The sequence below is a fragment of the Adiantum capillus-veneris genome, chromosome 10 (assembly GCF_014529385.1).
Source record: "Adiantum capillus-veneris isolate H3 chromosome 10, ASM1452938v2, whole genome shotgun sequence".
Taxonomy (NCBI): domain Eukaryota; kingdom Viridiplantae; phylum Streptophyta; class Polypodiopsida; order Polypodiales; family Pteridaceae; genus Adiantum; species Adiantum capillus-veneris.
Window position 1 is genome coordinate 164,764,699 of NC_140940.1, and position 16,176 is coordinate 164,780,874.

Genomic DNA, 16,176 nt, shown 5'->3' on the forward strand with positions numbered 1-16,176 from the left:
ACTTTGGCCATGTGAAAATCGCATAGAAGTGGTACAGTGCATAAAATGTTCTCACAGAACTCATATGTGGCGGTACATAAAAGGTACACTTATTTATTCTTCATGTAGTGTACGTTCTACATCGTCCTTACTTATAAAGGTGCGTTTTTCTTCAAGAGAGGAGCTCAGGCTCATTGATACATAACTGCCTCTATTTACTCAAGCAAGTTTCAAAGACAAGGGCACAGTATTACAGATAGCTGCTTTAGCTAGAACAAGAGTGCTTGCATTTTGAATGACGACAGGTGGATTGAGATTTTGCATCAGAGGAAAACCGCAATTAAGACTATATCCAAAGATAAGGTTATTACCTCAGCAACGAGAAGCTCGAATGCGCATTTACAAGAGTAAAAGAATATGACTTTAACATGATTCAAGAACACAACAAACGTCGATGAGGCAATGAGAAAGGAAGTTTTAGACATGGTGGCTGAATATAGCAGACAATGCACAATGGATTGCTTGTATAGCATTGGACTTCTTGCGATTCGTTGTCTGTGACCGAGGCACGTGTACTTGTGCTATATGCACCCTGTTTTCCATTAGAGCTTCTACAAAACATTGGTTGTTATAAGTGCGATTTGTGTATAGAGTCAATAAGGCTGTTTTCAAGCATGGAGGCAATGAAGTAGCTCGTGGCCACAAGAACAAAAGAATTGCATTAATTAAAACCTAGCTAAGATGTTCTTTTTACTTTTTTACTTGAGGCAGTAAAGCACCACTACTTTGTCATGTACCTTGGCACCATCCAATGTACGTTTTTTACACTAAGGAATGTGAGTCACATTTTCCAACAGACTATTATTGTAAGTTTACTTGCTTTGATTAAGTTAAAGAGCAACATGATATTGCTGGACCATTGTTTCTACAGAACTTTGATTCAGGAAAGCAAAAAAGTGAGGAACATTTGTATGCAGTAAACTGTTTCCGTGAGTAAGAGTATGTGACATGCTTGCATACGTCTAAAACAAGTAGAAAAGCAGAGCGTGATTAATAGTTGCACATTAAACTAGCATTTCAACATCTGTGCACACTCTTTCACTTTCCATCCCCCCCCCCCCCCCCTCTTTGCCCCCTCTCTGTGTTTCCAATTCATACATAAAGCACCATCACCTGAAAGTTCTATTTCAAACGCAGTTTAATTTTGAATACAAAGGTCAATAAGCTCACACCTCGTTATCGGTACATTAAAAAAACTAGTAAGTTACATCTTGTTTTTGAAGAACTTTGAGGAAAAATCAATGTGATGTATGTTTGACACTTTGTTAGTGTCAGATGTGCACCTTGATTTTATTTTTATTTTTTTGCATCCAAGTACTACCCTGACGTACTCACATGGAGCCTTCAACCTCATGAGTACCTTAGTTCAACTGTTCGCAACAACAAAGAGAAGGGAACGCTGAAACATAGCCTATTCAACTCTCAACAAATTATCGGTCCGATTACTTTCTCAAAGCTTCTGGAGGAAGCAATAAATGAAGACACTATGCTCAAAAGTGTTCGACTAATTTACAGAGCAAAAAGAGGTTTTTAGCTAAATTGCTTTTAGAAACCTCACCCCTCAAAAATCTCTATGTAGCACTACCCAAAACGTGAAAGTTAACAACCTTATTTTCCCTTTTTCTTACCTCTACGCAGCTCGATGTGGCCATCATAATCAAAATAGCTCCACCAATACGTAAGGTGCCTCTTTCTCTTTACATTGCTCTACAACAAAGAAAAAAAGTTAGCAACCTGTGATACTAAGTTTCCAGCAACAAGGAAATCATGGTGTACATGTAAATTAACAGCAAAAGAGTGTTACAGTAAGAAACTCGAAAGACAATTCTATAGCTTAGTGCGTAATTCGCCATGTCTTTCTGAAGTATTTCAATATGCAAGTTTTCCTGGTTTTGACTAACAGTATAAAGAGATTTCAGCTTCATAAATAACCGTAATTTTCGCAGCACGGCACTGCTCCCCACACTTCGACGCCGCGTTGTTAAAGTCTGGCCTGGTAGTGCCTAGTATTGCCGAGAATGTGAAGCAATTGCTCTTGCCGTGAAAAATAAGATGCTGCTTCAAACTAAGTCAATCATGGCTAAGTGAACTATTGTGAGACACCACCATGCTGAATAACTTCTGATATACCATAGCCATGCACATGACACAAACATCTAAATATTCTTAATCTCACTTGATTATAGCTAGGGCCTTCTAAATATTCTTGATCGTGCTTGATCATAGGTAGTGCCTTGAGTGCATTTTTCTTCAAGTGACAATCTACAATGATTATGTAGATCAACACTTGAATCCTTAGCGTTTGCTTTGCATCAACCCATCAGCCTTTTTTGGGACTCAGACATCATCATTTCCAACCCTAGCAGCAGCGTACCGCAACGCTTAGTTTGTTGCAAAGCCGTGCCACAACACCGCCATCAGTTTTTCTCTGTACATCAGCCACAGCAGGCCAGTGTTTTCAAGCTTCAGCCCTGGTTGCGTCATCATCGTCATTGCCATTATCGTCACCGTCTCAAACCCGCAGTGCCAAGCTTTAAGTACCCGCTCCGCCCTTCAGCACCTCTGTAATTGCTTTGTATGAGAAAGTTGACACTCATTTGGTTAAACAAAGCTTTTGTAGCACTCCAACTAAAATCACTTTGTATGTCAAACATGAGCATGATGTATATCAGATTATTCTTTTGTATGTAGATGATTTGTTGATTACCGTTATGAATGAGATGCAGATTGGTGAATTCGAGGCTGAATTGAATGCTACTTTCAATATGAAAGACTTGGGAGTTTTACAGCATTACTTGGGCATATAGCTAAGCATTACTTGGGAGTTTTACAGCATTACTTGGGCATATAGCTAAGCATTGTGATAAGGGTATTGCTTTATGTCAAGCAAGATTCATAGAGACATTATTGTGTAGCTTTGAACGGCAAACATATTGCTACTCCATTGAAAACACGTTTGAAATTGAGCCTTCATGATGTTAGAGATCTTGCTAATGCCACTCTTTATATGTTGGATTATCTATTTAGAGAATGTCACTGAAGCTGCGAAGGTAGGGATAGTAGACAACCTTGGCAATGGCAGCTTTGTGTTGCTTTCTATGCCCGCAGCCCCACCAAAGGTACAAAAATGTGATGTTACATGCGCACTGTGGCTGCACTTCACGGACAAGCTACTGCCACAGCCTAGCACTAGCCTCAGTCAACTTAGAGTCTAGCGTGGCATTTTGTGGGCCTCTGTCTGGATGTACACCCCCAAGCAGGCCATAGCTCCACATCTTCTCTTGCATAGCGTATACATTTTCGCATTCATGTGCATGAGCGCGTCAACAAATTCTTATATGTTAGCGAACCAATAAGTAACCTTGAGTTCCCCTTGGTGGTCATGGCCCGATTTAATGGCTGCTCAGCCTATCAATGCTGGCCTATGCAGACATCCCTGGCATTCGAGGAAGAAGTGGAAGAAGCCAATAACGAAGGTCAGTGTCTGCAGGACCTGTAGTATCAGCTTCTAGCCAGCGTTCCCCTCAAACATCCTCAGCGTTTGCTTTGCATCAGCCTGTCAGCTGCTTCAGGCTCAAACATAATCATTTCCAGCCCTAGCAACAGCGTACCGCAACGCCCAGCTTGTTGTAGGGCCGTGCCACAACACCGCCATCGGTTTTTTTTCCATACTTCAGCCACAGCAGGTCAATGCTCTCAGCCTTCAGCCCCTCGTTGCGTCATCATCGTCGCCGTCGTCGAACCCGCAGTGCCAAGCACCAGGTACCCGCTCCACCCTTCAACACCTCGCAATACCCACCTTCAGCACCATTAAATGCCCATCATCGTCTCAGTTTCTCATCGTCTAGCATTGTTGCATAACCGCAGCTCCGGATGCAAGCTCAAGCGATTGCATATGGGAAAAAGCGTTTGTTGCCTTGCGCCCGACGACACCAACTTAGGAAAATAACCTTTGCGATGGACCAAACCAGTCCAGAGCTTTTCCGCTCTTCTCAGCCTGGAAATCTTGCGACATGATTGCAGCATGCGCGAATCCACCTCTTTGCACTGGTAAAACAGCCCACAGTTTGTTCAAGCATCCCTTACTAATGAAAAACCATGCAAGCCCACTCCCAGCGCTAGCCTCATAGGAACTTGAGCAACTTTTTGCTCTTCTCAGCCTGAAAATCTTGCGACATGATTGCAACATGCGCGAATCCACCTCTTTGCATTGGTAAAACAGCCCACAGCTTGTTCAAGCACCCCTTACTAATGAAAAACCATGCAAGCCCACTCCCAGCGCTAGCCTCACAAGAACTTGAGCACTATGAAGCATGCTCTTTTCATGGGCTTCAGAAGGAAGAGACGACGATTTCTCCTCGACACTCATGCAGGGAATCCCCCCCTTGGGAACCTTAGAGGGAAGGACGTCCTCTCTTTGCCAAAATGGAGAAGGGGGGGGATGCCAAGGCAAGGTAGATAAGCCGTGGGCTGTGAACAAGCGAGCAGTGGGCACTGGGGCTCTGAGCTCCAAGAGGTTCGGGCAAGCGAGAGCTGCAGAAGCGGTGACAGGAGAACTAGGAGGAGCGCAACTTTGGACACGTGGAAGAGGGGGGGAGCCGGAGTGTCAAGGCAAGATAGGTAAGCCAGCCTATGTGTGCTACATGAGAATGCACCTGGATTTTCAGTGTTGAACATAATCGCAGCGTTAACATAGAAGGCATAGCCGCAGCTCGATGCACAACAACAATTTGTCACTGTTGTAAGCTCTAAGGTCTCTCTCTCTCTCTCTCTCTCTCTCTCCCTCCGCAACCCCATGAACCGGTTGAAAACCTCCATCAACAGTATTACCTTCTTGGAGCCCAGTACCATCTCGTTGTAGGAGCTAGCTTGCTTTTTGATCTCCGTTGGGAACATTGATAGTACTGTGCTATTTCTGAATTCGGTTCCAAACAACCAATTGCAACATATAATAGTCTTCTATCCCTTTATGCATATATGCCAATCATGCAGGCCTACTAATACAATGTAAGCGAGGTTTATGAGGAAAATTTCCCATCAGAACCACTCTACCCACACAACTACACACGGGTGCCACTCTCCAACTTCTATTCTTTGAAGGTAACCATTGTGAAGTTGTTGGCATTCAGAAAGAGTGTGGCGTGTCCTTTTTTTTCAGCTGGACCGACTTCCGGGACAAGATCAAGGCGCGGTTCACGCCACCTCAGTACCTAGTGCGGTTGAAAGAAGATTGACGCAATCTCAAGTAACTTCTCACAGTACCTCTTAGAATTCTCAGAACCCACAGAATGGTAAGAATGATAATTCTTCTACCCCATCTTCCTCTACTCCTTCGGAAAAGAACTCTCAAAATGAATCTAAGGGTAAAGCTAAAACACCTGCTAAACCTAAGCTAGCCCCATATGAAAAAGCTGCACAAGGAATTATAGGAGGATACATAACGGCAGAAGAACAAATCAATTATGCAAAGGAAGGTCGATGTTACCAATGTCACGTTAAGGGTCATATAAAGAAGCTACCACAAGCACTTTAGTGGACCACACTGATTCTCCACATATCTCTGACACACATTGATGAGTCTTTCATAAAATGCTGAAGTCATGTGAAGGGTCAGTGTTTTGTCATATTGTTTGAATCACGCAGTATGCATGATGTGATTGGTGACCCTCGTGTAGAAAGAGCCCGCTTGGAGGTTAGCCAGACAACTCCTCTTGAAGTGTCGGGCTTCGCTCTCGGTATGAACTCTTTCATTACACGAGAGGCCGTGATGTGGTATTTACTATTCAGCGAGCTTCCTTCCGTAGAAGATTTGTTGTATCTCCTCTCTCAGAATGCGATGATTTTGGGCATTCGATGGTTTCGTGAACATAACCCTCCCATTGATTGAGTAGGCAATGCGCTCGTTGTAAATGCCAAAAGTGACTCTCTCATAATCATTCGTGGTGAGGAGAATCTCCATTCTTTACCTCTCATTTCTCTTGTGGAGGCGAAGCTTGAAAAGGAACATGATGAGGAGACTCTTTCTCCGAAGCACGGCACACATTTTTGGCATGATAGGGATGTGATTGTTAAGCAAGGATGATGGTTTGAATGATGATATTTCTAGTGCAGATAACCTCGTTGTAGGTACAATCAGTCATGCAGAACCGATCTTGGCTCTCGAGTCGAGAGCCAAAGAACCCACTCAAGAACTATTCTATGTTCGCATGATTAGTCACACGCATTGTTCGAGTTTCTCATTTGTGACGGTTTCTTGTATATTTGTCACCGTCTTTATGCGTTCCCTTTTCACAGGTATGCCGTATTATATGATGCACATGATTCACTCACGGTTGAGCACGGATGTAAGCGGATCACTCTCGAAAAGCAAAAAAGTTTGCATTCAAGGAATTTACATTGGTTTCCAATTGTCCGTTTTTGTCAATCGCTTTTACATGTTTCTTCCTTGGCATGACTTTCATCTACATTGCATACACAGTCATTTAGGGAGAATAGTATTTTTTCTAGTTATTCTACATGGAATGGATATGTTTATGGTTTTGCGTTGGGAACAATTTCAAGAATTTTCCTCCTCGGAGGTTCCACAACAATAGACGCAGTTGGAGCATTGAAGCCACAACAAATCATTTTGTGTCGCTTTCGGCGCGGCCCGAAGAAGCAAGTATTGATGACCTTCATGAAGTTCTAGTGTAACGAACTTGGACACTCCAATTCAAGTTTCTACCGTGACGCAACAGAAATTCCCTTAAAAACAGTTCACAATTGATTCGACACGGCCCGACGGAGTTCTGTGCCAAGAGGTATGGGCCCCATAGATTGACGCCCCTTTTGGTATTTCTTTTTGTATTAATCTGTGCTCAAAGTACAAGGGAGTGGAAGGGTTCTCACTCTCCGACTATGCGTCCAGATTCTCTCAGTTATGAGACCCTGTCCACCTATTTAAAGGTTACAAGGGATGCCCAAAAGCAGAGCCCCAAAAGCTGTTCTTTTAAAAGCTTTATAAAAATAAAGCATCTATTCCCAAAAGCTTCCCAATTAGCTTGCGTAGATTTTCAGCAGCGCAAAAAGCTAATTTCTGTACACTGTCAGCGTAAAAAGCGGGGATCCGTACGGCCAGCCACGTCAGAACTGCTGGCGGGATTTACGGTGCGAAATTCGAAAATATGCCACGTCAGCACTTTTTCCGGGTTTATCTGCCAGCCGTGTGTCCGGTCTCCTGCCCCACTTGATGCTAGGGCCATGCCACGCCACCGGTTTGTGACATACCCCCCTCTTGAAAGCATTGTAATTGCCCTCGATTACGCCTGCAAAACAGACAGAGGCCATATAAACTGTCTTAGCAGACACTGACTGGGCGCCCCTTTTGGTATTTCTTTTTGTATTAATTTGTGCTCAAAGTACAAGGGAGTGGGAGTGTTCTTACTCTTAGACTTTGCGTCCAGATGCTCTGAGTTGTGAGACCCTGCCCACGTATTTAAAGGTTACAAGGAATGCCCAAAAGAAGAGTCCCAAAAGCTGTTCTTTTAAAAGCTTTGTAAAAATAAAGCATCTATTCCCAATAGCTTCCTAATTAGCTTGCCCATGCCACGTCACCGGTTTGTGACATACCCCCCTCTTGAAAGCATTGTAATCGCCCTTGATTACGTCTGCAAAACAGACAGACCATAAACTGTCTTAGCGCATCAATGACTCTATATCAAATCAAAGTATCGGGGAAATCTGTCGACAAATGAGTGGAGTGACTCCCCTCTGTGCATACCCACTGCACTAGATTTGCCCATGTTGAAATAGTGGTTCTATCGCAGTAGACTATGCTAAACCAAATGCTTCAAGGTAAAGACAATCTGTGGAGTATCCACTTCGCATCCAATGCGAGATAGTGACTTGCCTCTGCTGTCTGGAGTCCCACAACCTCTCCCAAAAAGCTACCAAGAACTCAGCTGTGAGACCCTCCTCCTGAAACCTGCCTGTTCAATCCAAAAAGGGCGGTAGACTTTACTTCAAACCTTGATTTAGCTTTCACCCATTTAATTTGTCGTCCACCTTACCTGTACTTTCAAGACACAACAAAGGGGAGAGGGATACAGGCTACTAGATTGCACCTGTATGAGTAGACCGACACCAGATTGACCCCTAACTTAGGCGCCCCTTTCAGTATTTCTTTATTGTTCAAAAGAGGGAATAAACGCTGTGGATCCCTACAAGCTGCCCCGCACAAACTTGGCTGAATTTCAACTGTTCCGGCCCGATTTCGGCAGCATAACTGTAGAAGGACCCTTCACAGTTAGTATTTCCACGCATTAATTGACTTTCCCGACGCATACGAGCACTTTGCAAAACTTGGCGAGAATCTGCAGCACGCTGAATTCTCTGTTTTCAGCCCCGAAAATGCGCCAGATCACCTGTACAGCGGTCCCCTTGCGTCCCCGAACCTCCCGGGGGTATTAGGGTCCGTTTAGGGCCAAAACCCTAAACCTGCAAAAATACACAGCAGGCTGTAATTTACTGTTTCAGGCTCCGTTTCGCGTGCCGGTCGCATCTGTAGCAAGTCCTCGAGCTCCTGCACCTGTAGGGCTGCTTGCCCTTTGAATCGGACGAGATTTCTGGCGTGAAACCTCTCCGAATTCACCTGTACCTGCGGGGGATTAGCCGCTAGCTAATCCAGTACCTGTGCAAGAGGCTCTTGCCTCGGTAATCGCGCATGAACCCACACAACTGTACATTGGTCAATTGAAAAGCCCACTAGTGGGGCATAACATACTGCCAAAGGGGAGAGAGAGGGCAGTGCGTAGCGTGCAGGGCATCACTCCTGGCACCGCACTCTGCATCAGAGGGAAAGCAAGCACTCCATAGCTCTTAACCTGTGACAAATTCTGAAAATGAGCCTCTTTGCTCTTCAAATTCAGCGCCCCCTTCTCTTGCATGAGGAAAGTGCACCAGAAGGTGCCACTTGGCACATTTATAAGCATTTTCCCGTTTCAGGGTTGCCGCTTAAAATTCTCCCAACCGATCGCCTAGTTGACTTCACGGCAGAGTAAGAAAATGTTCTCCTTGTCATTCCGGAGGTAATGACGTCAACACATTTTCAGATCCCAAAATAGCAGTTCCCTAAATTTTAGGAGATGCTGCCATTGTATCTTTCTAGGTCATCCGACCCTCTTTGTACACTGCGGCCACATGCAGAACTGAAATGTAACCTCTGTAGCAAAGGATTCCACTTTGGCTAGTCAATGACCCCACTTGGCTAACCATAGTCCTTGTCCAACCTTAGTGCTCTCTTGCCCTCAGGCCTGGACTCCCTCTGGACAGTTCCACACTAGCTATGCAATGCAGGGCAGTTAGATTTCCCGAGGGGTGTTTCCAAAAAGTGAAAGTAAATAGATAATAAGAAAGAAATCAACAAAAAGGATAGATAGTAGTCACACGCTGGTGACATACCCACCTCTTGAAATCTCAAACATCCTCGTTTGCATCTATGTCGTTCATGCTTACAGCCAACACTGATGTATTCAACACCTGTCGACACATGTACGACACATACATGCTCATTGTCAACCCTGGTGTATTCCACACCTCGTCGACTCATGTATTGCCTGCGTGTGAACCCTGTCCCAATGACATAGTGGTAGCTTCGCACTGTGCCATTGCTTTGAGTCACTAACTTTCCAATGACAAAATGGTAGCTGCACATTTTGCCACTGTCTTATAGTACACGTTGGATCCCGTAACACTTTCGAGCATACCCAAACCGACAGTTTAAGAATGCAGTTACGCATGTACTCTTTAATAGAAGCAACTACTGTATCCTTGACAAACTGACAAGAAATACTCACTTCTATAGCACTAACCAAACTTTTGGACATTCCATAAGAGCAATTGCCAAACTGACAATCTGTACAGCTCTAACATTCATGTAACAGGTATTTCATTTGAGCTCACTTTAAATACCATGTACATCATTTGTTTCAGAAGCCATTGTCACACTGACAATCCATGTAGCTCTGAAACTCATGGGGTCAAGGTAGGTTGCAAACCGAAGGCTTCCAGGTAAAGTGATAACACAGTTGGTGACTCTGCAAGTTCACCTTCTTCCATCCACTTAGCATCCATTGGTGGATAGTTTCTGAACTTTACCAAGTAACGCCTAGCAACCTTGCCTTTCACTTTCCTTTCTTTATGTGCCAAAATCTGTTCCGGGACCAAGATCTCGTCAAGTTCCTTGACTTCCGGCTGATCTTCAGCTGGCATATCTTCTGGCACATCACCCACATAGGGTCTGAGAAGACTCACATGAAACGCATTGTGAATCTTCCAACTGTTTGGCAATTTCAGCCTATATGCAACATCACTGATTATGTCGCATACTTGAAAAGGTCCATAGTAACGCATGTTGAGCTTTGGAAACAGTCTTTCCTTGCCCTTCATTTTCTTTAACCTTGCCTTTTCAAAGCGCAAAAGCACCCAATCACCAAGTGAATATACCACTTCACGACGGTGACGATCAGCTGCTTTCTTTTGCTTTGCCTGAGTCTTTTCTAAGGCCACTTTGACCTTCTTGTACATTTCATCCATGTCCTGAACATACTTATCTGCTTCAAATATCTTGTCTTTTGTATGCAGTATGGGAGGAACTTTCTTGCCACCTTCAACAATCTCAAAAGGTGCCTTGCCAGTTGATGAATGCACTGTATTATTGTATGCATACTCCACCAATGGCAAATACTGCTCCCACTTTCCTTTATGCTCTGACATATAGCACTTCAGCAGATCTAGGACAATAGAATTGGCCTCTTCTGACTGCCCATCTGTTTGAGGATGAAATGACGAAGAGAATTTGAGCGTGGTGTCCATATTCTCAAACAAGCCTCTCCAGAACAAACTTGTCATGCGTGGATCACGGTCGCTAACAATCGACTGTGGCATGTCATGATACTTGAAAATATTGCTCATAAACAAGCGTGCCATCTGATCTGGCTTTATCTTCTTCCTGACAGGAATAAAATGAGCCTGTTTGCTGAATCTGCAAATAATGGTCCAAATACCATCGTTTCCTGTCTGCGTTCTCGGAAGATCAAAGATAAAATCCATAGCAATACTTTCCCATGGTTTATCTGGAATAGGTAGTGGTTACATACGCCATGAGCCATCCTTTTTCTGCACCAACAACACTGGAGAACAGAATGGAGATGAACTGGGCTGAATCAGCCCCTTTTCTAACAACTCCTGTACTTGGCCCATTATCTCTTTCTGCTGAGCCGCACTAACCCTGTACGGAGGCTTATTTGGTGGGCTACTGCCTGCCACCAAATCTATCGCATGGTCCTCGGGTCTCTCTGGCGGTAATTGAGACGATAATGAATCGGAAAAGCAGTCACTATACTGTTGTAAAAACATTGACCTTTCTTTATCTAGCACAGATAAATTTGATTCATCACAATCTGACACTTCACGTGCAAAAACCAAGTACGCAGAAAGATGCTTTTTCATTACAGAAGTAATAGCAGAAGTTGATACAGTGGGAATAGACTCCCCTTTAAGCTTTACATCCAGAATGTGAGTCTTTCCCCTGCTCTGTACAGTGATCTTTTTGTTGTAGGCATCCAGGATTCCCTGTACACGAAACAACCAAGGAATACCTAACAACACATCACATCCGTCCAGTGGCATGATGTAAAATTCTTCAGCATCTACATAGGACTGGATCTGTAGACGCAACTTTCCAATGATGGGTGTCACAGCCTCTGTATGGCCAGGACATGCCAAACCTGCCTCTGCTGTATACCCCATCTCTTGAGGTCTGATTCCCAACTTTGAAGCCAATTCTGGGGAAATGAAGTTGGCTTTGGCACCTGGATCAAAGAAGATAAGCATTGTTTGATCCGTGACCTTTCCCCATGCTCTGCAAAGCTCACTTGCATTTGAATTTGGCTTGTCGCCCACCATATCTGGCACTAGACCAGCCATGGGCTTCTTTCCTTTCCTGTCCTCCTTGTCTTTAGAACAGCTGGCCTTTTCTTTGTAGGACAATTGTAAGCAATGTGGCCAGGCTGCTCACAAATAAAGCATTTGTTCTCTGACCTCAGGACCTTCTTTTGCTCTTCAGACTTGCGAGGAAAACGTCTTTTCCATTTCTTCGCTGGTCCCTTTTCTGATTCAGCCGAAGCTTTGCCTTTCCCTGCGTTGGTTGGCTTTCCCTTTCACTTTAGGAACCTCCTTGGAAACATACTTCTTCGCTGAATTTTTCTTGGCTGATCCTTCCTTGACGCCAGTATTGAATTCACAATCTTCTCCCTTGAGCAAACCATTGCCAGTGTTTGCTACCTCGATGAGCTGCGTTAAAGTAGTGACTTTTGTCTTCGTACAGTACTTTCTCAATCCTTTGGGTAGGCCACAACAGTATTTTTCAATCTGTTCTGTCAATGGCACAAACCTATAGGAAGTTACTGCAAGTAGAGCTTTCCAAAACTTCCGATTGTAATCATCCAGATTCTTGCAAGTAGCAGCATTAAGCTGGTGCCATTCTGTCATGACATCTGCTTCAAAGTCATCAGATAACCATGCTGCTGCAAAAATCTGCTTAAAGTAAATCCATGTGGACGGAGCTTGCCCTTGCAGCAATAAAGTTGTCCACCATTGTCCCGCATTCCTTGTGAAGAAAGTGGCTGCCTTGCGGACCTTTGAAGCCTCTGTAAAGTTTCCCCCTGCATAGGCCTTGTCAAACTGCTGGAGGAATGAGAGAGCCTTCTTCCTGTCATCAAACTCTGTAAAGGTCGTGAATGTAACACCTTTGCCACCTTCTTTGTACGGAGTTGGCCTCTCCAGCGGCGTTAAATTGTCATATGGAAGTGACTGAAACATGGGAACACTGTTAGGGTTCATCTGTGTTCCTTGGCCGCTATTAACTTGACCTGGAAATGCCATATTTGGCTGTTGATTTGTAATTCCAGCCATACCAAAATTTGCCTGTGGCATCCCAAATTGGCCCTGAGTGCTCTGAAACCCTGGTAGCATACCCATGACACCATACATGGGGTTAGGCATCATCGTTTGAGCACCCCCAAACACTGTTCCTGGCGTATAAAACTGATTTCCAGGTGCATGACCAGCCATGCTCTGGAATACCGATCCACCTCCAAAATAGCCAGGGTGTACTGAAGGTGGTGGGAAGACTTGTTGCATAGCCTGTAAGTTGCTTCCCTACCCATTAGAACCAGCTATAGGCTGCTGAAAGGTGGCGGACTGAACTGGTACAGCTTGAAAGACTGGCATCTCAGCCACCTGTTCTTGCACCTTAGGCACAGGTTGTAGAGACTTCATGTTCTCCGTCAAGTGTACAGGTGTTTCCATTGACTGTGCAGTATGAATCACCTGTGCTTGAGCCTTAACAGGCTTTTGGATATGATCCAGTGACCCAACTTGCTGAGACGGAACAGGAGGTTGCAGAAAGGCTAAAAACTTCGGATTCTGCATTACATGGAATTATAATGGATCTTTGCGCCTTGATGTAGGGGCCTTTGAGGATAGTTTCACAGGGAGAGACATCATTTTCTACTCTGAGACGCATCAAGCCCCGGGGCAGTCCATGCCCCATGTGAGCGGATACAGATGCGAGACAACTTGTAGACAAGAGACTTGATCAGAGCGCAGAGGACGAGGTTCAGGAAGAGTGGCAGTCTTATTATCATCCGTCTGTGGTGGTCTTGAGGACTAACCCACTTCATGTGTCTGTTGACCTTGTGAAGAGGAAACCTCTTCAGTCACCGATGATGGTCTGTCAGCCATAATGGCTATTTCCTGTGTCTGGTCTATGATCCCCTGTGTCTTCAAGCCTAAACTGACCAAGGCTCACTTCTGTGGGAAAAAGTGATTTAATCCCGTCGATGGAACCATGAAACCGGCCTGTTCAATCCAAAAAGGGCGGTAGACTTTACTTCAAACCTTGATTTAGCTTTCACCCATTTAATTTGTCGTCCACTTTACCTGTACTTTCAAGACACAACAAAGGGGAGAGGGATACAGGCTGCTAGATTGCACCTGTATGAGTAGACCGACACCAGATTGGCCCCTAACTTAGGCGCCCCTTTCGGTATTTCTTTATTGTTCAAAAGAGGGAATAAACGCTGTGGATCCCTACAAGCTGCCCCGCACAAACTTGGCTGAATTTCAACTGTTCCGGCCCGATTTCGGCAACATAACTGTACTAGGACCCTTCACAGTCAATATTTTCATGCATTGATTGACTTTCCCGACGCAAACGGGCACTTTGCAAAACCTGGCGAGAATCTGCAGCACGCTGAATTCTCTGTTTTCAGCCTCGAAAATGCGCCAGATCACCTGTACAACGGTCCCCTTGCGTCCCCGAACCTCCTGGGGGTATTAGGGTCCGTTTAGGGCCAAAACCCTAAACCTGTAAAAATATACAGCAGGCTGTAATTTACTGTTTCGGGCTCCGTTTCGCGTGCCGGTCGCATCTGTAGCAAGTCCTCGAGCTCCTGCACCTGTAGGGCTGCTTGCCCTTTGAATCGGACGAGATTTCTGGCGTGAAACCTCTCCGAATTCACCTGTACCTGCGGGGGATTAACCGCTAGCTAATCCAGTACTTGTGCAAGAGGCTCTTGCCTCGGTAATCGCGCATGAACCCACACAACTGTACATTGGTCAATTGAAAAGCCCACTAGTGGGGCATAACATACTGCCAAAGGGGAGAGAGAGGGCAGTGCGTAGCGTGCAGGGCATCACTCCTGGCACCGCACTCTGCATAAGAGGGAAAGCAAGCACTCCATAGCTCTTAACCTGTGACAAATTCTGAAAATGAGCCTCTTTGCTCTTCAAATTCAGCGCCCCCTTATCTTGCATGAGGAAAGTGCACCAGAAGGTGCCACTTGGAACATTTATAAGCATTTTCCCGTTTCAGGGTTGCCGCCTAAAAATCTCCCAACTGGTCACCCACTTGACTTCACGGCAGAGTAAGAAAATGTTCTCCTTGTCATTCCCGAGGTAATGACGTCAACACATTTTTAGATCCCAAAATAGCAGTTCCCTAAATTTTAGGAGATGCTGCCATTGTATCTTTCTAGGTCATCCGACCCTCTTTGTACACTGCGGCCACATCCAGAACTGAAATGTAACCTCTGTAGCAAAGGATTCCACTTTGGCTAGTCAATGACCCCACTTGGCTAACCATAGTCCTTGTCCAACCTTAGTGCTCTCTTGCCCTCAGGCCTGGACTCCCTCTGGACAGTTCCACACTAGCTATGCAATGCAGGGCAGTTAGATTTCCCGAGGGGTGTTTCCAAAAAGTGAAAGTAAATAGATAATAAGAAAGAAATCAACAAAAAGGATAGATAGTAGTCACACGCTACTGACACCTGCTGCCAATGAGGTGCTGCAGCAGGACAAGCCTCTCTCCGTGCTGCTTGAATGTGACGTCCCAGTCGAACAGTGTACTGAAAGAAAGGGACACCTGGATGGTCCGCCGAGGAGAAAGGGTCCCTCCACGGCCACTCTCCAGGATCCCACTGTACTCATGCCAGTGAACAGCTCTCCCAAGCCCACCCACAGTCGCCAGTGACCAGTCTCAAGAGCTGCTGGGTCCGGATCTATGACACAAGTCCTCCCACAAATGCCCACCACTCGGAACCTCTGAAAACAACACTGTGCGACCTGTGGAGCCTCTACTGCAACTCTGTGTAAACGTCCCTCACCCTGTAGCTCGAAAAACAGGGAGGGTACTCTCTGAACAAGCTCGAACTGAGATGAGAACCTCTAGTCGTGTGAAGGCTCCCATCCATCTGGGCGCTGCTGACTCGAGAGGTGTGAGCCACTCAGATGGTTCTACCTCTAAGATGTCCTGACACATGCTTTGCACCTCTCTCATGCTCTGTAGCTGAATGCCCTGAAGCTCCTCGGACAAGCCTGAAAACTGTAACCAGTCACCTAAAGAGCGTGATGGACCCTCTACCATGGGACCCCAGGAAACACGAGGTCGACTACCAACCAAGTGGCCTCTCTGAGTGCTAACCATGGGGTTCCAAACAAGGGGTTGTCTCAGACGCTCCTCCGTGCAAGTAGGCTGACGCTACTCCAAGCCTCTCGGATGCTCCCAAGATCGGAGCAGACTCACAGCAAAGCGGTCCT

The 16,176-nt window shown here is 45.3% G+C and overlaps 1 protein-coding gene across 3 annotated transcripts in view; it reads right to left on the bottom strand.

Annotated features, from left to right (window-relative positions):
• Positions 1–211: 211 nt before the first annotated feature.
• The window catches only part of LOC147450004 (uncharacterized), an 87,132-nt gene continuing 71,167 nt past the window's right edge, over positions 212–16,176 (bottom strand). The window contains exons 2-3 of one of the 3 annotated variants that reach the window (XM_086522767.1): positions 1,668–1,746; positions 212–590 (exon numbers count right to left, since the gene is read on the bottom strand). In XM_086522767.1, coding sequence (XP_086378893.1) covers positions 457–590; positions 1,668–1,746 — 213 coding nt within the window. In that variant the 3' untranslated portion in view covers positions 212–456. Of the gene's footprint in view, positions 591–1,200; positions 1,747–2,413; positions 3,911–16,176 lie in introns of those variants that run through there. The other 2 variants (XR_015189566.1, XM_086522766.1) reach the window with 2 other exon arrangements.